This window comes from Calidris pugnax, unplaced genomic scaffold (assembly GCF_001431845.1).
Source record: "Calidris pugnax isolate Ruff unplaced genomic scaffold, ASM143184v1 scaffold8, whole genome shotgun sequence".
Classification (NCBI taxonomy): Eukaryota; Metazoa; Chordata; class Aves; order Charadriiformes; family Scolopacidae; genus Calidris; species Calidris pugnax.
Genome location: NW_015090830.1, coordinates 5,399,644 through 5,419,507, shown reverse-complemented (window position 1 = coordinate 5,419,507; position 19,864 = coordinate 5,399,644). Strand labels below are relative to the sequence as shown.

Sequence of the window (19,864 nt, the reverse complement as noted above, 5' to 3'; positions counted from 1 at the left end):
TACCCCCTCTCACACACCCCTCCGACCTCCCCACCACAACCACCACCTTCTCTGCCCCCCCCTCACACCCTCCCCTCCGGCCCCTCCGCCCCCGCTGCCCGTGTCCGTGCGGGCGGTGCCGAGCCCTGTCCCTGGTGCTGATCGCTCCCCGCCGCCCGCTCTCCCGGGGCGGCCCGGCACCCCCGGCGGGAAGGGCCCTCCCCCGTGCCCGGGGCCCCGGAGCCTGGGCTGCCCTGCCCGGCCGCTGGGGCAAACGCCTGGGGCAATTCTGAGCCGGCGCGGAGCTTGAGGGCAAAATCGGGGGTTTGGCATAGCTGGCTTGCACGCTCCGTGTGCATCTTCTTGCAATCACCGCCTCTCCTCTCAGGGGCTTTAAACAATACGAATTTCTCAGGTTTCTATTAGACTTTAAAATGAGAGCGTTAGCTTACAGGTAATGTGGAGAAGACCTCCAAGGATCTCCTCTGTCATTGCATCGCTGGGCACGGTGTCGGTAGTGGATCTGTGACTAGCATTTTATAGCTTGTCTTGTAGTTTAGCTAAAAGAGATCTTCTCAAGGAAAGAAGAGACTAGCTGACACATAGTGCACAAATACGTGAGCTATCGGGAGAAGTTTTCAGCTATAGTATTGGAGGTCCCGCCTGACAGCCAGCCAGCTCAACAGCGCAGAACCCTGCTCCAAGAGCACAGTTGTCTGTGACGTCACCCGTTTCTTTCCTAGTGATGACTGCAAATAACTGTTATAGAAATCCATCTAACCACTTCCGTTGCCATTTGAGGTATTTGAAATGGCTAATACCACTGTTGTTTGATACAGAGTGATCTTTCACTTGTTTCACATATGTAGATATACACGTAATGACAGTTATCTGGCTCTGTCTCATTAGAAGCACCTAGCTGTTTTTAAGAGAGTTTAATTTTTGAATATTTTTATAGACCAAAAGACATGTGTTTTCATGTATTGAAATTGAGACCAGTTCATTGTTACAGACCTGTAAATATTTTGGTATTGAATATACTTGTACATAAAAGATTCCTTTAAAATTAATGTTTCTGTGTTGCCTTTTCAGGGGGAATTGTTAAATCCTTGCCGCTGCGATGGGTCAGTACGATACACACATCAGCTCTGCCTCTTAAAGTGGATAAGTGAAAGAGGGTCATGGACCTGTGAACTCTGCTGTTACAGATACCATGTTATAGCAATTAAAATGAAGACACCATGCCAGGTAATTTATTTGTTTGTTTATTTGTTTTTAAAAATATGTCTTTCCAGTTGTTTTTTTTTTAAATAGTGGTACTTAGGTTTATTTGAAGGTTTTTGGAAAATACAGTGGAAGAGCCTATATGCTTTATCAGTTAGCACTTGCACCCACTTGAAGTTTTTTTTTAAGAACAGTTACAGATTAAAATGTGCGGTCGCTTGCTTCTGTTATGTTCTTCTAGCTTTTGGCTTGCTGTAGAAATTGTCTTCAGAGACTTAAATTCTGTAATTAGAGAAGTCATACTGAGATGTGATGGAACTTGGATCTCCTCGATTCACTTTTTAAACTCTAAACGTGTCTTTATAATTTGTTAAAGACTCAGTCAAAGGTTGATTTCTTTTATTCTTCCATGAGGTCCAGAGAAGAGAGGTGAAGAAAACTTCTGTTTTGTGTGTATTCACCTACTGTAAACATGCAGAAAGAGGTGACTTTTCAGTCTTGGCACAAGAATGCTCTTTAAGTTTTGTCCACCAATAGCTGTTTCAGAAGCTGAAATGTGCAGTAACATTTTTCCCAGCTCCCTTTTAACAGCATCACAACACACATCTGGAATTTGGAATATTATGGTGGTAGCATGTTCAGGGAGAGGAGAGGGGAAACTTAAAACTTTAGCAGATCTGTTAGGGAAGCCTTAGTACCACTTTGCATACCAAAATTCTTTAGAGGCTTAAAATTCCATCCTAGAAATTGTATTTCATAGATCTGAGGAACACATTTAGTAAGATAATTATATCTTTTTTTTAGTTTTGATCCTATGAGCCCAGAGATGATGGGGCTCTCAAAGGCCAGATCACTCGGGTCATTTTTCTGTGCCTGAGTTTGATTGAAGTTTTATAGAAAAGACATGCTTGGATGGTAATGGTAGTTGTGTGAGCGTGATAAGCATTCCTTGGATGTAGGATATCTGGAGTATTTGCTTACAGCTGTTCAGATTAGGTGCAAGTACTTTCAGAGCCAGTTGTGACTTGAAGTTTTTTCTTTATAAATGCACAAAGGAAACTCTTTTATGAACTTTCCTGGGTAGAACCTTTAGGATGTAAAAAAGCCATGGATTAGTAAAACACTCCAGAAAATGAAAGTGCTAGATTCTGTTTCTACGTAGACTGTACCTGGTGTTTTTTTTATGGGATTCTGTTTGATCCTTTTTCCTTTCTTTAACCTTTTAAAAATATTTATTTCCTGTATCCAGAGCAATCTCATCTTTTTCCTAGCAAGGTTATATCATTATCAACAATCTGCAATGGCAGTCTCTGAGAATAGTTGTTTAAAGCAAGGGCATGACAGTGCAGTGGCCTGCAAAGAGGGATCTGGTGCTACTTGAGATGTCCCCAAGGTAGCCAAAATATCTACGCAGGATAGGAGATATGATACAACTTACGAGAGACTTTGGAACTGCAGCTGGAGGCCAAGTGTGATATTAAAGGACATCAGAAATGTCATTAGACACCTATCTGTGGACAACAGAATCAAGACCCAGTTTGAAGAGCAGCTATTCAATTTCTGTGGAAAACAGAAGCAAAGAAGAAAGAAAGTGTCACTAGGTGACAATAGACAACGTTTGACCAAGCTACAAGTCAAGTAGAAAGAAACTGAAGAGCCAAAAGTTAAATACCATTCTCTTCATGAGTTATGGAATGTTTTTGGTGGGAGTGGCAGAACTAGTTTCACGTTTCTCCTTCAATAGCTTTAAAAAAACTTGATTTATTCTTAACCCCATCTTTTATTTTTTATGTAAAGTATTTAAGTCTGTCCTTTTTTATTCTTGACAAAATAACATGCAAAAAAATTTCATGGAGTTGCATACTCAAATAGTAAGCTAGACGTACATTCCTAGGGTCAAACTCCTGACATCCAAAAGGTCACGCATCTCTTCGGAGAGACTCAGTGTTACCTTTCTCATTCTCCTACACTGAATATTCCTCTTGTAGTTACAGAATCTAATAGGAACTCTCAAAACTGCAGTTGTCTTTTATAAGGATGATCAGTCTTAAAATGCCCTCCCTGCTCTCCTGTATTCTTGACTATAATAGTATTGGACATTTTAACAGCTGGCTTGGTTTAAGCATTTGGACGGACTCTGAATCATTTGCTTGTCTACACAAAAGCCATATTTAAGGTAGCTTTTTGATCAGGTTTGGTAAAAAGCTAAGGGTTAGACCGTTTCAGGATAGAAGTAGTTTACAACATCTTCATTGAGGTAGCTAATGTACTTAAAAGTTCCCAGGCAAGCAAGACTTCTTGCATTACATGACTTGCAATATTTGGACAGAAGTAGTTCATTCATTCTACAACTAGTCGTCTGCCTCAGTCCATGTTCTCAGATTGCCTCTACCAGCCTTTTACTTATTAGATCTGTGTAGGCAGTGTCATAAGAGAGAAAAAGAATGCTATTTACCAAAATAACTTTTTCTCCAGTGATTTGTCTATGCAGATTTACACCAGCTCCTCAGGTTTACTTTTACCTCAGGTATTTATGGAATGTAACAATGCTTAGGGAGTTAAGGAGTAGGAGATTTTTCTGTGTTTTCTTCCAGAACATTGGAATAGATGTGAACATTCCATTTAATATCTAACGTTTTCTATGGTTTCTGTTGCTTCATGGCAGGGAAAGTAATCCCAAAGGGGGGCCTCTTTGGAGGCAGTACATTCAAGGAACAAAATTTGCCATGGTAAGTGACTATTCTGATAGAAATTTTTCCAGTATCACTTTGTAAATTTCAGCATCTACTATTTAATTCACTTTTAGGAACCCAATTCTGGAAACACGTAGACTTTTAATGTAAGAACAGATCTTACACCATAAAAAATAACAAATTAACCAATGCACTAACAGTGGAAGATGAACATACAAACAAATTGATGATGTTTGATAGGGTGTTTCACAGACAAATGAAAAGTTGGAGTATTTTCAGTATAGTTCTCTGGATCCTCTCAGAAAAACATTTAGCCTTGCACTAGTCCATTAATGAAAGCACATGTTCGTGTTGCTGGATTTGCTTCTTACGGCGGGGTGAAATTTGATCCAATAATAGGTAAGGTTATGTTAATAACTAGAAAAAAACCCAAACTATAATGAGGGGAGATGGAACAAATATTGGTTTGGGCGAGGAGTTTTGGAAGGTTTTTGAAACAACTTTAAAAGGAGAGAGAAACTTGAAATGTCTGACTTGGAAATTAAACCCACTTAGAATTTAATTTGTGATTAACAGAGAAAGAAAACATAAACATAAATATTTTTGTATTGGTTTATTAAGCTTTATAATTTGTACAGGTTTCCTTCCTGAAGGAAATATAGAATGCTTTATTTTTTGTTGGTGCTATTTAACTACTACTACAGTGTTAGCAAATTAGCGTACTAGACTTGCAGTTAAACATGATTGTATTTTGGAGAATGTAAATTCTCTTGTAAGACTCAGAAATAATCTTAAAAAGTGGAATATAGTTATGCAAAGGTTCAGAAAATATACTTTGTTGCTAAACCACATCATTTTGGTAAAAATAAACAATAAATATAATTAGAGAATAGCCTTTTCTAGACTGTTAGTATAGTCTTTCATAGAATAGTATTATGTTCGATGTTCAAAATAGCATGTGCTTCTGCTCTTTAAAACATTATATTCTAGTACTTTAGGTGAACTGGACCTATTCCAAAACTGATACAGTAGATTGGTGTGCTAATTTAAAAGCTTATTGGATGGCAATTCAGCATCTTTTCTGACATCAGGAAAACCACAAACCAATTATTTTAAAAAGTAAATTCTTAATTGTTAGGTCAGATTTCTGAATATAGAAGAAAAAAATAAGGCTGTACTTAGTATTATTTAAGCAAATATGTAGTTACTGAAGGTGGAACATGGCTGCTGAATTCAGTGGTTTTCAGTGGCCCAAATTGCGATTGTTAACATTTGAAATATTTAGCATAAAAATTACTATGTTCAACAGCTTTCATGAATGACAGGTTCAGTTTTTCAAGTCTTGTTAATGTGAATAGTCCTCGCTCATTTGAGTAATCTCACTGGCGTCAATTAGATAAGTACGAGCAAGACTTTGTAGCAGACTGCATGTATGAATATGCATATTATATTAAAAAGTGAAAAAGTCAAGTTCTTCAGACACTTCAGTATGGAGGCCAGTGTCCAGAAAAAAATGTGCAGTAGATGTTTAGTAAAAGTTATTGCTAATGACTATGCTCCGCTGGATGAAAGCATTTCCTTTTTGTGTATGACTATGTGTAGGCATAACTAGGAAGGGGAAAGGGAGAAGGCTCAAATCTCCAATAGTTCTTGTTAAACTACGCTGTGTACTGACAATAGTCTGCTAATGTTGCTGTCATTACACTGCCTGTAATGAAGATCTAGGAGGTACGTTGTGCTATTCACTATGTTAACACACATAAATAACAAAAAGGATTGTCCCAATATTAGACAAATTACAAAGAAGTGTGAACAGGAGATAAAGGGCAAGTCTATAGAGATGTATAAAACCAGTGGTCTCTGTACAGTGGCCATTTTTAACTCTAATGGAGTTTTGGCATATCAGATGAATTTTAAGATGCCTCTTGAAAATAAAATAATGAAGCTTTGCAGGTACCCTTTGAATGTGAAGGAAAGGGTAAGGAAGGACTGTTAGAAAATAAAATACTTGGCTGAGATAGGTATCGTGATTCAATGTCTGAGTAGTCATTAAAAGGTAATTAATGTGTCAGTAAAAGCCTGGAAGGACTTTAAGACTCAAGTCAAATCTTTATTATTTGATGTGATGGGGAAGAGGAACCAGCATAGTGGAGAAAGAAGGGCAGTAACATGGTCAAAGTAGTGGGCTAAACAAAATTGTATTTGAAGTATCTTGTGGTCACTGAGTAAATTACCTTTGTCGTGAGCTTAAGAGCTGTGTTACAGTAATTGAGACATAAGATGAAAGTGATGAGAAAGTATGTTTTTATATATAAATATAAAACATATGAATATAAAAGATATGCTACACAGAAGACACCTACAAGTTTTAGAAATATCGTGAACAGGATGATCCAAATAGATATTTACATTTAAGATAATTCCTGGATTGCCAGACAGATTCGTGGGTTGGAGGGTGACTCCATACTTCCTAAGGAAGACTGGAACATGAAAATCTTAGAGATTTTAATGAACTTAAATATATGGTAAGATCCATACAAAAGGTGATAGAAACAGATTAATATTTTAGTTTCGTCAGTAGAGAGAAGTCTGAAACAGAAAAGTAGATCTGTCAGTCATTAGCATGCATACAGTAGCTGTACTTTTCACACTCTTTCTTTTTCTAAGCATCTACTTTTGGCTGCTTCTAGGGACAAGTTACTAGACTAGATAGACCTCTTGATTTGATGCACTCTCGGTCATTTCAGTGACATGCCTGGGTGGAAGCTGGTGATTATGATCAGTTCTATGTAGTGTATCTAATGAGTTTAGAAACAGAAGGACAGCAGGGCTGTTGGAGAGGCCAGTGGTGTCAAAGTTGTAGTTTTTTTCTGTGGCAGAATAGGCAAAATACATTTCCTGTGTACTTTCTGGGAAAGATCTGAAGAGAGAAGTCTCTGAATGAGAAATTGAAAGAGAATTGGGGTGAGTGCATCAGAAGGAAGGACAAAATCATGTCTCTGATGCAAAGTAGAGAGATTATAGAAGAAGAGAGGACAGTAAAAAATTTTACCATTGATGGAAAGGACAGAATTACAAATATAGAAAGCAACAGTGAAAAGATGGTAAGGGGATAATGAATTTCATGTTGTATTATCTTTTCTCTGTTTTCTTGCAATTGATACACAGAGGGACTTGGAGATAAAAGGAGTAGAGAGTTGGGAAATAAAGGTAGCAAAAAGGTGTGGAAACAAGCTTCAGTTAAACTTGAGAAATACATTTGGTTAGCCATTCAGATGAGAGAACAAATTTGTTGTGGAACAAGTGAGCAGGCCACTGTTGCACTGCTAGCATCCTAGGAGCAAAATATGTGGCTGTTAGCATAGAGAGCTGAAGGAGTACAAGACGGATGTTACAGTGGAAAGGAGGAACAAAACTGTAGAAACTTTAGAAGAGTGGAGAGAATCCGTAACTAATGACAAGTAAGAGGCAGCAGGGAACAGAAGAATCATCAGTACCAATGATTGGAAAGTCACGAAATAATGAAGAATAATGTGTGAACAAATGAACTGATTCTATCACAGTGATATTACAGTGATAGTTGGGTAGGGATAAAGAGGAACTAATAACAAAAGACTAGATATAGACCTAGGTGAAAAGCTAATCAAAGCGATGAATGGCTGTTTTGTTGACTATGAACACTGAACCGTATTTGTAAGTCCAATGAGGAGAGATGATATTCATCTAAGAGATCAGAGCGGTCATCAACATGGGAGCTGAAGCCATCAGGAAGGAACATGGGAAATTATAAAAAGAGTTAAGAATTTAAATTGAATACATCAAGTGGAAAGGGGTTAAGTGCACAGAACTTGGAAGCTTGAAAGAGAGGAAGGAGATTGATTTTGTTTTAGAGAGTCCTGTGAAAGAACTGAGAGTGAGGAAGTGGGGAGGGAGGGGATTTACGTCAGAACTGCGAAAAATTGGAAACCAAATGTTTCAAACCTATGATTCAGTTCAGAAACTTGGATATTCCTAGTCTAGTGAGGATTTTAACATTTTATGACAAAAATTAAGCATTCTCACTGGTTGGAATGGATGAAGATCAAAGAGAAGGTCAAAAAGATGATCTAGCAGGTTTAGTTAATATTTGGGATTTTGCTACAATGGTTGGAGTGACACCTGAGATCTGCTTTCCTGATTCTCTGCGTGTTCGTGCTTTGCGAGATGGAACATTTGGTCAAAGTTGGCATCTCAACTGATAGAACTCAGGAAATCTGTTATTCTTGTCAAACCATCAGCTACAACATGCAGGGAGCTAGACAAGCCACTCTGGTGCTCACATCTGTCTATTTAAGATAGGGAATTATCAGTAAAAAATAGATTAGGCAAAGAAATAGTGATTTTAGCATGGACAACAATTTTTACTAACATATGGATAGTAATTTTAAACTTGTTCTCTTGCACTCACGTAGGCAGTTCTGTTGGACTTCTAAAGTGTATACTAAGGTAATCAAGTACCTACATAAAATAAATAAAACAGCCTGTTTTTAAAAAAGAATAGCAATAAAGGTATGTAGGGGTGTGCCCATCGTATGTTACTCCTTTATTTCCTGTAGCTTATTAAAAAAGCAATTGTTTTCTTGTTTCACTTGTGAAATATGCAAGTTTGGCTGCTTGAATGGTGTGAAACAACAGTTAGCACAATGTAAACTGTGAATTGTACTTGGAAATAAGGTTTTAATTACCAGTGTCATCCTGTTCTAGTGCTAAGATAGATTTATAGATATAAAGATTTAAAGAGTGTCATTATCTTGGAGTGTTAAATAGTGGGTTAACTAATTCAGAAAAAAAATAATTGATTCCTTTGAGCCTAAGATTTTCATGGGGCAAAATGCCTAGCATGAGACATGGTGCCAGGTTGTTTTTCAGGTGAAATATCTTGAATAAAAGTTATTACTGGAATTATAAGCATAAATCATATATTTACAACAGATTCCATTTGAAAAATACATACAAAAGTTAAGGGCAATGGGAATGGGAATCAAGGTTGCTCCATATACAAAGTTACTGCGATTTTAAATGCTTATGATATCACAGAGTCACAGAATGATAGGGGTTGGAAAGGACCTCTGGAGATCATCTAGTCCAACGCCCCTGCCAGAGCAGGCCCACCTAGAGCAGGTTGCACAGGGACGTGTCCAGGCAGGTTTGCCCTCAGCGCAGAGTAGAGGGGGAGGGTAACCTCCCTCGACCTACTGGCCACACTCTTTTTGATGCACCTCAGGGTGGCCTTCTTGGCCACAAAAGCACATTTTTGGCTCTTGGTCATCCTGTTGTCCACCAGGACTCCCAGGTCTTTCTCTACAGAGCTGCTCTCCAGCAGATCAGCCACCAACCTGTACTGATGCATGGGTTTATTCCTCCCCCTGTGCAGCACCCTACACTTGCCCTTGTTGAACTTCATTAGATTCCTCTCTGCCGATCTCTCCAGCCTGTCCAGGTCTTGCTGTATGGGAGCACAACCTTCTGGCTTGTCAGCCACCCCTCCCAGTTTTGTGGCATCAGCAAACTTGCTGAGGGTACACTCTGTCCCTTTATCCAAGTCATTGATGAGTATATTGAAGAGGACTGGACCCTGTACTGACCCCTGGGGAACACCACTTTTTACGGGCCTCCAACTAGACTGTGTGCCGCTAATCTCGACCCTCTGAGCTCTATCTTTCAGACAGTTTTCAATCCACTTAACTGTCCATTCATCTAACCCACACTTCCTAAGCTTACCTATGAGAATGCTGTGGGAGATGGTGTCAAAAGCCTTGCTGAAGTCAAAGTAGAGAAGATATCTTAGTAAACTATCTAAGGTATCTAGTGCAAGGCTTAAGATACAGTGTGGGACTTGCATTCAGGAACCTTTGAGCTACTGGTTTTTGTCTTTTTTTTTTTTTTTTTTTGGCTGACTGGATATTTTTCCAATATCTTGATCTTCTAGCCTAAAATTGATGAAATTAAGCGATGAAAGATTTTTAAGTTTTTCACACACAAATTTTTGTCTTTTTGTCATATGTCAAAAATCCTGATTATTTAGACTTTAATTCCTATCAACACAGATTAGTGAAAAACATTGCAAACTAGTACTGATTGTTTCAGCAGGATTCTTCTATTTCTCAATATGAAAACTTGTTAATAAGTGATAGTGTACTGCTCTTATACCTCTTGTCTATAATTCCTTATCTCATGCTTATTTGGTAATGTAAGTAGCCTGCCCCTGGACACCAAATACTGTCATAATCTCCTAGTTTCTCTAACAGTTGTGCCGTGTCAACTGTGAAGTGCCACTGTATTTTTTTCCACAACTGAAATTTGTCAAAGAAAGTTGGCTTTATTGAACTCATTTTGAAACTTCCTTTTCATGCTTCTTGGTTTTGAATGTTGTTCAGTTTGCACTGAAGTCTTCAGTGCTTCATCCACATGACTGGTAGTCATGCTAACACGCTAGCTGGGGAGGCGGCTTTTCAACCTATTGCACTTTTTTTTTTCCTTTTCATTTTTGTGCCGTACGTAGTGGTAGTGTCTTCCCTTCACAGCAGTATTAACCTTTGCCATTTCTGTGACATGCATATTCCTAGTACAGGAATACACTGTATTGATACCCATACAAACTGTATTACTGGATGAAGGCCATTTCCTGAGCTAAGGCTTATTTTTTTTCTAGTCTTTTATGCCCAAACAACAGATGTAATTGGAAAAAAAAAATTCCTCGGGAGTTTCAGAAAGTTGTGAACCTTCTCGTCAAGATGAGATACTTGCTAGCTTCATGTGTATTACCTACTCTGCTGACACTGGAAGAAGATTATTCCAAGCACTACAAGGATCTTGAAAAAGACAAATTCCACAATATTGACATTGAGGAAACTGTATCTGGAGAAAATGAGAGTAAACTTCTGCATGCCTTCTCTTCTTTCATGCTAAGGAAGTTCTTTCTGCTCATCAGGCAAGAACAGACAGACAGAGTCTACTTTTTAATGGAAGGCTTTATGTATCTTTCATTGCTATTATCTGAGCAATCTGCAATTTACAATCTACTATAACCTGTGGTTACTCCCAGCACATTGTGTTCCTTTTTGGATGAGTAAATTCTGCATCTCAATTTCAGGGCTGCTGTTTCATAGGAGGAAAGTAATGTGACATATTTTACTTGAAGGAATGGGCATAACAGCTGATGTGAGCTCACTGGTTCACATCAGAATAACACAAACAGAATACAGGAGTCTTACACTCACAGCCTTCTCCTGTACTTGCAACACTGTCCTCCACATAACCTCCTTCTTTAGGAGAGAAGAATCATCAGAAGCTCTAATCATTCAATGTCATCTTCCAAAAAGGACACTTTACCTGTATTTAAATGTACAACAATGTACAGTAATTTCCTCTTCAGGTAGCATTTACAGAGTATTGCCTATCATCTCATTGCTTTCTGGATGCTTGCACCAAATAATAATTCGATTAATTAGGGATGCCTTCTGATATCTATCAAAGTTAAGGGAAAGATCTTCATATCATCCAGTATTCAGTTTAAGGAGAGGGACCGTCAAATGCATCTTAAGGATTTCAAAATCCTCTATTTTAGCCTGTCCTGTTCTTTGATAACCTGTTTTCCACATGGGCAGCATGTACCTTTCATTCTCTAGGTACTTCTTATATTTGAGAGAAAGTGAGGCTATTTTTATCTTTATGTCTGTATTTGTACTGCAAGAGATGGTACACGGATTATGTGTAAGTCATATAAGCACCATTAAGCCAAGAACAATTTATAGTTTAGGAATTTTCAAACACAATGATATAAATGGATATTTCAATTTTTGATATTACAACCATTGCTTCTTGCAATATTATGAATGCCGATGCACAATATAACAAGTCAGAAAGCTGGGTACCTTCAGTGTTCAAGAGCACCAGTTACATTGTGCAATATAATGTAATTATTCTAAGGGATTTCAGAGATATTCATGATATGGTTGGAAAGAAATACAGCTTCCGGTGTAGTGTGTACTATAAAAGCAACTATTTTTTTTTTTTTTACAGATGGAGCTATCATATTTGATGCTACTTAGTATTTCAATTGCCATTTTCTGTAATTAAGCACTGTATTTTACACATTTTCAGATCTAAAAAATAGAGTCTTAAAAGTTGCAGCAGGGGAGGTTTAGATTAGATATTAGGAAGAATTGCTTTTCTGAGAGGGTGGTCAGGCACTGGAACCGCCTGCTCAGGGAGGTGGTGGAGTCACCATCCCTGGAGGTATTTAAGAAACTGTAGATACGGCACTTCAGGGCATGCTCTAGTGCCTGAGATTGTTGAGATTGTTGGGTGTTGGTTTTTTTGTTCTGGTGTTTTGTGCATGTGTGTGGGGAGGGTTGTTTGGTTTTTTTTGTTTGTTTGTTTTTTATGGTTGGACTCGATCTCAAAGGTCCTTTCCAACCATGAAGATTCTGTGATTCTGAAGTAGCTGGGTAATCAAAACCATGGCTACCCCAAACTGTTGGAAAAAATTTGATTACTGACTCAAACAACAGTAGTTTGCAGTTGTGATTATGGAGCAGTACCTGAAAAAACTATGGCATTTGACCTTTTTAAATTGTGCTGTTTCTTAGATTTTTTTCATTAATAACTTAATAATTAAATAATTATTATTAATAATTGTGGTAAGCATAGATTATGTTAATTCTTATAATTATATATGCATTGCACATCTTTTTATATCAAGTTTTCATTACTATACATAATATGTAATATATGCAACAATTATAATAAATAAGTTAATTCTTTCATTAGGCCAAATTTTCAAGCAGTATATTATTTACCATATTCATTTGCACAGTCTAAAATTTTATAATTATGACTAAATTGTCTTCAAATGAAGATTTATTGCTAATTTAATTGATTACAGAATCAATCTAATTGATTTGCTAATCTAATAAATTGCATTCTAGTTGACTTTTAGAGCAGGCTGTGTCAGATTTTGTACAAGCCAGAACCCAGAATTGCCTTGTTCATGATAACGTGCTAGTAGATAATGTGCTGGTATTATCCTTGGTATCATCCTGCCTTTTAACCTTCACTCAAGATACACATAATCTTCCTTAGGAATTAGACAAAGCAACAGCCTTACCTCTGAACTCAGGATATCTTTCTTTAGTCTTTTTGTTGTCCTCAAAATCTGAAATTTACTTTGTTTTCTGTCTTACAAAGAAGCACATGGAATCAGGATTGTTTCTTCCCTATGTTGTGCATCTGCCAGATTTTCACATGAAAATTTTGATCCTGTTCTGTGAATTAGTTTTTGTTCAGGGCCAAAAAGGCAAGAGGCCAATATTTATACTCAGTTGTTTTCTGGTGAGGCTGTACTCCTGACTGCTGAAACACGTCATTGCCATATAGCAATAGGAAGAAAACTTGATAGTGAAGGCGCTTCTTCAGATCCTATACCTAACCAAGAATACAGAGTTGTTTTTTGCCAGAACTACTGTGAAGTCACTGATTCTCAGCTGTGAATAATATTGATGCAGGATACGAGGGAATCTAGCGACAATAGATGGTGATGCACTACTTGATTTCCTGTCTTTGGATTTGTAGACTGGCTAGAAGCAGATAGTGGAAAGTGGTAAATACTGTGTAGTTTAAACAGAATGTTGGTAATTGATGCTTTCCAACTTCTTAACTGTGCGTATATATTTGAATTTCTTTGTACATTTGCATTCTTTGGTTCCATCATCTAACCATCATTTTGTGTTGGATTGGAAAAACACATTAATACTTAGCATTTTCTACCCCTTTTACAGGACTTAAATGCTTTACAAGAATCCTCTTTCAGTCTTCTTTTAGTGAGCTGGGAACTTTGAACTTTAAAATACCAATTACACAGCATTTCTTCCACCTTCATATCATTTATGTGGTTCTTTTCCAGGAAAGACCTTTCCATTGCCTCTTTTTCAGCATCCAGAACCCACTGAAATAGGCCAGTGTCAGAAATAGTTCCTGATACTTTGTACCATCCTAAAATCATCTCCCTACTCTTCCCTATGGAGGTGATGTGAATAGAGTAATCAATTTCATTTGATTTCTCTTTGGTTCAGTGAACATTTACGTATTGTATGGGAACTGAAAGTGTTCCAATAAATTACTTGGAAGGAGTTCTACTATTGAATATCCTGAATACCATGTAAATCTCAGTTATTAAAATAGTATCTTTAGAGATGGAAGTTTAAAACCTTGCTTTAGCTCAGGTGAACAATGTGTATGAGTCAAGGTCTCTTAGATGGGAATGTACCAACCATTAGGGTGTAGAATATTCTCAGATAAACCCCCTGTGTTTCCTCTTCTGTGTGCTGTAAAAAATATTTAATTATTCATAGAACCAAAAAGACAAAGAGTAGTCAGCACTTTTGGAAAGTCCAGCTAGCAGATGAAATGTGAGTTTTGATAAATTAATTTTTTATTACATATTAATATAAATATTAATGAAATTGGTACTTGAATACTTTCAATAAGATAGACAAGAAGACATCAACAGAAACGATCCAGAACAGATGATCCCTCCATATACTGACTGGTGGCCAGGGCACTTTTATGGATGAGGATTGTCCTGTCCCTCCGTGCTGAGTAATTTGTTACATATCTTTTGTGAGTGCATTAACATCATAACGAGCTGCACAATCTTAGCCTCATGCTCAGCATTTTTTCATATAAAAGTATTCAACAGTTTTAGGTAGAATTTACAAACAGTTCCTTTCCCAGAAAAGAAGGAAAAAGCAACACCAGAACCCTTTTTGATACTGTCTGTTTGTGTCCAAAGAGAGGTGCAGAGTTGTATAGGCAAAACATGGTTAAGTGACTAGATGGCATGAAAATTGTTAATATGTCCTTCACAGAGCTGGTGTCTAATCTTGCTGAGACTTACTTCCTCCGAGTAATCAGAATACATGTTTCTTTCTCAGTATTATTCCAGGAATGTAGATCTATCCATAATGTGACAGTCTATGCTTGAGTGAAGTTTTCAGTTTAATTTTGCAGATCATCTTTAAGTTGCAGGGAATGCAACAACCACGGCAGGCTTTCATTTCCTACATTCATTCATATTTAATTTTCAGATAATGCTACCAAGCTAGGTTGCAATGAAACTCAGTATTTCCCATAAAGTTGCCACAGAAATTGAAGAGTTCCTACTTTACAGTAGGAATAGTATTATTCACATAGAGTGGTAATTTTCATTCATTGGCTTTCACCTAATATACACATGTCCATGGAATGTTCAAAATACTGATGAACTAAGTCACTAAGCTAAACTTAATTGGTTAGAGTCTCATATGAGTTAAAAGCTGACTTGAGGAAAATTCACTTTAACTTTACGTATTTCTCACAGATACATCTCTACAACACACCATGACTTTTAAGTATTCTGTGATATATATTTGGAGGCAGGATTTTATCCTGGTAGATTGACAGGCAATTCTTAATTAAAAGTTGAAACCAGTACTACTTGGTACAAACAGGATATTTAGCAGGTTTCACAGTTTTGTTTCATATGCTTTTAGGTGTTGAGAATACTATATTAGTGTGATTCAAGTATGTGCATTAGTAAAGGATCAGCCTTTCTTTTGAGACTGGATAAAATTACAATCCTTATTTTAATAGACGGGATGATTAACACACAGGATTAGTGTATTTTAATCCACAGGAATTGATGTTTCAAGGAACTCTGAATGGTGGGAGTTCAACTCCATATACCTTTAAAACCAAATATTCACTTTCTGTCTCTAAGAGAGTGAAAATGCTCACACAGTCTTGCAGTTTTGCCTCATTCCTTTTATTTTTTGGGCAGCAGCAGAAGATAACTACTAATAATTTCTCAGAGAAAAAAATAATGTAAGACTAATACAGTTTTCATCACAGCTCTGCTTGTGGTCTCAGATCTTGATTCTAACATCATTTTAAAAATCATAAGATAGAATGTTAAATTAGCCTGCTTAATAAATAGTATAATTTTGAAAGGTGAATGTAATAGCATGTAGATTTTGTGCATTGCTTAGGATGTTCAGTCTTCTGCTCAATCAGAAATCCAACACACATCCAATGTAGGTGTAGATGTTCTACTCAGTCATGTACATGCGGCAAGCCAACACTTGCAGGAACTATCAACTAAATTGCTTGTGTGGTGTACAGATGGATGGTATCTCCACAGTAAATATTATCTTTTCACAATGTCCCAAGTAAAATATTGGTACAGCCTTCCAAGCAGACTGAGAAGTTACATACAAGCCAAAATATCTGTACTCATGAGCTCTCTGATAAATGAAAAGATAATGGGCATTATGACTACAGGCAATCTATATGTTAATAATTTATCAAAATTGGTAAGCATTAATGGTGAGCTGCAGTTTTTGTGGTATTGATTCTTTTTTTTAAAAAAGGCATAATAATAGAGGCCTATAGCCAAAAATGACATCTCAAATGTTTGTATGTATATGCGTGCTCAAAACTTTACATTTTCTATCCAGCCTGGTCAATAAGTTAATAATATCACTGCAGATTAAATCATGTTGTCCAATGTGTGCTTACTGCAAAACCTATTAGAAAATGTAATTATCTAATCATCTCGACTACTAACAAGATAAAGTAAGGAATAGGCATTTCAAAAATGTTGTTGAGCCTAAAGCATTGTGTTCTTTTGCTTCTGTAGGAGTTTTATTCATATGTACACAGATTGCAAATCCTACTATGCATAATGAATGACAGTAGGAAATAACTTTTTCTTGTCAGAGCTGTCTGATTCTAGCAATCGGAGCAATTAGAGCAATCTAACAAAAAGTTTTTGAAGTCATATAATTGATATGTCTTCAGGTTGATCATGTTATGTTATAATAGGTCACTGCCAGCTATTTTTAGTTACTTTTATATAAAATATACACTCCAGAATGACTAGAGGGAATGGAGGCTTCAGTCAGCAGTGTCAGTAATAAGCTGTGTTTCTGAGAGAACAAAGAGGAGTAATGTCCAACAGCTCTTGGGTTTCAGGAGTTTTGGTGGATTACAAACTGTGACAGTTGAAACAGGTACGCATTTGAAGAGCCATAAGGAAATTTCATATGTTCTTTATTAAGGATGTAGGAAAACCTGAAAACCTGTAGTTTCATTGCAGACATTTTTAATCTAATGTATTCTAAGTACAAGCATGGTCTCAGTCAGTACTTTTTAGATCACTTTTCTGCCATGTATTTTACAATAATCAATGGGGTTTTACAAGGCACCATTAAAAAAAAGCCAAGTTAATGTTGATTTATCTCAAAGATGACAGACCTTGAATATTATATCCATCTTTGTGTTAGTGAGAACTGTATTAACTTCATTCTTTAACAATTAGTCCATCAAAGCAATATGTTCCTTTCAACTTCTGGAAGTTGAAAAAAAAAAATTAAATAATTATGTGGTATTTATGCTTGACAGAGCCCTTAGAAGAAAAGAGGAGCAATGTTTCTGGGGTCAACGTTATAACTATGGAGTACCGTTAATGTACTAGACTCCCAAATGATTCATGAAAGGAAGACCAGTGGTAAATAAAAGATTAAAAGAGCCAAACGTAATGAAGTGTCAGTAGAAGTAAAAGTGTAGGAAGTTTTCAAGGGACAGACAGTATTATATTAAAATCAGAAGCATGAATTATATTTTGTTTATGAAGGATTCATTTTCAAAGGAAGATTTCATCATCATCATCTATTAAAGTAAAATGCCTTCTTTTCATGGGCAATAGTGACAGCACGGTACATCATAACACTACAGATGTGACAGGAAGGAATATGAAACAGAATCCCATTTCATGCAAATGCAAATGAGAATTTTTTAATGAATCTGCCTCTGAAAAATTGTTCAGAGTATTATTATTGTTATCTAGATACAGAATTTTTAACATTTTCTTTCAGTTTTCCAGTTTTTAAACAAAAACTGTAATCTTTCTCATAGTATTTACTTTTTAGGGTCATGTACTTTACAGAAGCTGACACTACAGGGCTGTATAGATCTTTTCTAACTTGGTAAAATACTTAGCTAAAAGAACTGTTACTGATTATGGAATGTATAGTCAGCAAATAAAAAAAAATTAGGAAGTCAATTTATAATCAGGAGCAATTATGAGTTGTGAGACGAGTTATATGAAGAAAATGAGAAACTTTGGAAATAATGGATTTAAATTATGACAGACTAATAATGAGATCATTCATTATGGAATGTTAAATAATTCAGTCTGTTCAATTCTAAATGTAGTTTCTCAACATTAACTATCACTGAATTATTTTACTACATTATTTTTGTGACCTCTTTATTTTAAGCAGTTAATTTGACATTAAAAGGTGAAGTGATTATAACAACATGCAATGGGGCATACAATAAGGTAAATGATTGTGAGAAATAGAGTGAAGTTTAATTGACTTTTGGTACTACAAAGAGAACCTTACTCTTAGAAAAAATATTATCTTCTTAGGTATCTGTCAATGTGTGTACTCACATTAGCTATTTCAGGTAGAAAACAGTGTGACTAGAAATCCAGTTCCTCTTCACAAGCCTTGCTGTGAGATGCAATGCCACTGAACGATACTGCGCTATGTAGTTCCTCTTGCCTAATGGCTAATACTGTCCATGGCTCAGTAAAAGACTGAACTTTCCAAAACTAGTTAAATGTGAGTAACATCATAACTACTGCGTACCTTCTTCATTATGTGAACAGGGTGCCTGTCTCAGTAAGATCTGTTTGCTTTTTATAGTTTGTACCCAAATTCAGTAAAACTTACAGGAAAAAACCCAAGACATTCGTTTCCCAAGAGGCAATCTCAGACTGTTCTGAATGAAAACTGATTGGAGGGGGGCAAGGAGGAGGAAGTGACATTTGAGGCAAGTTAGCCATCAGGAACATTCACAGTCTTCTTGCCATTAGGACTAAGGAGAGACATACACAGAAACCAAGCTCCCTAAACTGGTCACGTGTTAATACCAATCCATCACAGCGTATCGTTCTTACGGTGTTGGATTCTTATGGCGGACTGCCTAGCACTAGGAGGCAGGTTAGGAGTTTTGCATAAATCTTTCTGGGCCTCCTGAATGCCTTCCATCTTTTGCATACGGCCCTTTCTCCTCTGTCTACTGTAGGATCTAATCAATTAATTTAATTTACTGATTACACTAGTAGGGAGCTAACTTTCCTAAAAAGTTTCATGTGTAGAAGACAGACAGACAATAACAGAAAGGCCAAAGTAGACGAGTAGTAGAAGAAAAAATCCAACCCCCTTTTGGGGTTCTTGGTTGTTCTGTTTTGTTAGTTTTTGTCTTGTTTTATTTTATAAGTATTCTTTGATTTTTAAAGGCAAAGGAATTGTTAGGAACTACAACCTGTGGAATGCTTGAGCCTATTCTCAGTAGTTGGGGTACCTCTCCTTCCTGGATGGTAGCATGCTAATATACTGAATCTTTGAAATTACTAAATTTATTGTGATTGAGAGATTAAATTGCTTGCATTCTTGATAGACAATTCATTTTATCAGGAGAATAGCAAAATAACTAGAATACATTCTTGAGAAGATGCTAGGAACAGGTGAGGATTATATCTCTGTTTCTTAGGACATTTCAAGGTCAAGCTTTTCTAGAAAGAAGATGTTCAGGTAAGCCAACAGAAGCCTTCACGAGATGGAAAAAGATGGTAGGAGTGGTTATTCTGGTTGGGAGTGGGAGATAGGAATAGAAATTGGTTGTCAGACAACACCAGAATAAGAGATAGGCTTTATATCTAGACTACATGCTACATTACTTAGCCCAACTGTTCAGACTGCTTTTTCTTCTGTTCAGTGCTATCTTGCAGAATAATTATGAGTAATCTAAGTTAAAAAAAAAAAAAAAAAAAAAGAAAAAAGAAAATAAAAAAAAGCTGAAGGGAGTTTAGAAATTTTTGC

General features: G+C 36.7%; 1 protein-coding gene across 1 annotated transcript in view; it reads left to right on the top strand.

Annotated features, from left to right (window-relative positions):
• MARCH11 (membrane associated ring-CH-type finger 11) overlaps positions 1-19,864 on the top strand; it is a 32,696-nt gene that overhangs the window by 1,782 nt on the left and 11,050 nt on the right. Inside the window, exon 2 of the mRNA XM_014940767.1 lies at positions 1,072-1,227. Within this exon, the coding sequence (XP_014796253.1) occupies positions 1,072-1,227 (156 nt within the window). The remainder of the gene's footprint in view (positions 1-1,071; positions 1,228-19,864) is intronic.